We start from the raw sequence: 2,222 nt of genomic DNA on the forward strand, positions 1-2,222 counted from the left end.
CTAGAGCAGCTTCACCTGCTCTCTGAAGGATGTGAAGGAGCTGTTTTGTTGCTGTGACAACTGGTGGGGGGTGGTGCGGAGGGAGCCAGACGACTAGAGCAGCTGTTGACCCCTTCTTCGCCCCAGATCTCTGCTCGCCCCGTGGTCTTTATTCCCTTTGAGTCCTCGTCCCTGTCATTTCACTTTTATTCCGACCGGACTTCTTCCTCTATCTCCTGCAGAAACGAAGAGTTGGGGATCTGCTGGCTAGTTATATCCCAGAGGATGAGGCGCTGATGCTACGGGATGGACGGTGAGGGCGAGGAGTGGATCAAGCCTAAGGGTTCTGCGGTTAGAGGCTCAATAAACTTTTTTTTTTTTTTTTGGCTGCGTTGGGTCTTCGTTGCTGCCCTCGGGCTTTCTCTAGTTGCGGAGAGCGGGGCTTACTCTTCGTTGCGGTGCGCGGTCTTCTCACTGTGGTGGCTTCTCGTTGCGGAGCACAGGCTCTAAGTGCGCGGGCTTCAGTAGTTGTGGCTCGCGGGCTCTAGAGCGCAGGCTCAGTGGTTGTAACTCACGGGCTTAGTTGCTCTGCGGCATGTGGGATCTTCCTGGACCAGGGCTCGAACCCGTGTCCCCTGCATTGGCAGGCGGACTCTCAACCACTGTGCCACCAGGGATGCCTAATAAACTTTTGTTATTAATGAGGAGAGCGGGAGTATCTAAGATTCTTTAGCTAGGAGTGAGCGACAGGGATGTGGTTGGTGGACATTGGGAGACTTTGGAAAGGAGTGCTAGGACGGGGTGGGACCTATGGCCGAGACTCCACTACTCTGGGGCCAATTATCTTCTTCTTTCCTCCTCCCCAGCTTTGCTTGTGCCATATGTCCCCATCGACCTGTACTGGACACTCTGGCCATGCTGACTGCCCACCGTGCAGGCAAGAAGCATCTGTCCAGTAAGTTTGGGAGAAGACAGAGGATGGAGAATAAACCCTTAAAATCTCTTCAGACCACCCTTGGTGCTCTGCTTTTAATTCTCTTCCCCTTCCTCCTCAGGCCTGCAGCTTTTCTATGGCAAGAAGCAGCCAGGAAAGGACATGGAGCAGAATCCAAGAGAGCAGAATGAACTGAGGAGGGAAGAGACCAAAGTGGAGGTAATCAGAGCGGGGAGGTTGTGTTCCAGGCAGGACTGTTCAGCACACCTTAGGCTTGAAGGGCTTTGGTTTCTTTCTAGCTCTGAAGGCTCTGATTCTGTCTCCCATCTCCATGCCAGGCTCCTCTGTTAACCCAGACTCGACTTATCACCCAGAATGCTCTGCACAGAGCTCCTCACTATAACAGTTGCTGCCGCCGCAAGTACAGGTGTGTGGGGTGGGAAAGCCAGAGATAGGGAGGGACAGGAGATAGATGGCTCTAAAGTGATTGTTTTCCTAATTGTAATCTGAGGAATACTAGTGTTCTGGAGGTGTTAACTTGTATTTGAGGAAAAAGAATCTTATAATTAAGAAAAAAGTTTGGGAAGTGGTGCTTTGTAATCCTATTTGAAGAATAGTAATATTAGTGTATTTTAAGGGGTCTACAAAGTCTTAAGATTAAAAAAAAAACCTTAAAAAAGTTAACTTAGCCTTTCCTAAATTCACTGGATTCCAAAATCCTTTTTATGCACAACGCTCATTAATATCTTGAGGAACACAGTTTTAGGAAGCACTGCTTTAAGGGGTTGGGAGTCACAGGAGATTTGGCCCTTTCCTTTACTGCTTTTACAGACTTTGATTCTTCTCTACCCAGACCAGAAGCCCTTCGTCCCTCTGTCTCTCGTTCCCCTTTGCCACCCCCAGAGGTTGAACCCCAAGATGGGGAGATCAGTAGAGAACCTGAGCCTGAGGCTGGGTCACAGACCAAGGAGTCAGCAACTGTCTCATCCCCTGCACCTATGAGCCCCACAAGAAGACGGGCCCTGGATCATTACCTCACCCTTCGAAGGTGAATATGCAGAATCACTTTCCTCAGATTTCCCCTTTTCTCTCTGACCCTCCTTTTTTCAAAGCTTTTCAAGTGTTTTTACTTATCCCCACTAATTTCTTGATAAACTTCCTTTCTTGACCAATTCTCTTTTTTTCTGATGTTTCCAGCTCTGGATGGATCCCAGATGGACGAGGTCGATGGGTGAAAGATGAAAATGTTGAGTTTGACTCTGATGAAGAGGAACCCCCTGATCTCCCCTTGGACTAACACCCTCTTTCC

At 49.1% G+C, this 2,222-nt stretch overlaps 1 protein-coding gene across 1 annotated transcript in view; it reads left to right on the forward strand.

Moving 5' to 3' along the window:
• SCNM1 (sodium channel modifier 1) overlaps positions 1 to 2,222 on the forward strand; it is a 2,376-nt gene extending 154 nt beyond the window's left edge. Inside the window, exons 2-7 of the mRNA XM_007460256.1 lie at positions 222 to 292; positions 846 to 934; positions 1,035 to 1,132; positions 1,252 to 1,340; positions 1,767 to 1,961; positions 2,111 to 2,222. Of these exons, the coding sequence (XP_007460318.1) occupies positions 222 to 292; positions 846 to 934; positions 1,035 to 1,132; positions 1,252 to 1,340; positions 1,767 to 1,961; positions 2,111 to 2,210 (642 nt within the window). The 3' untranslated portion in view covers positions 2,211 to 2,222. The remainder of the gene's footprint in view (positions 1 to 221; positions 293 to 845; positions 935 to 1,034; positions 1,133 to 1,251; positions 1,341 to 1,766; positions 1,962 to 2,110) is intronic.

This window comes from Lipotes vexillifer, unplaced genomic scaffold, assembly GCF_000442215.2.
Source record: "Lipotes vexillifer unplaced genomic scaffold, Lipotes_vexillifer_v1.1 scaffold209, whole genome shotgun sequence".
Classification (NCBI taxonomy): Eukaryota; Metazoa; Chordata; class Mammalia; order Artiodactyla; family Lipotidae; genus Lipotes; species Lipotes vexillifer.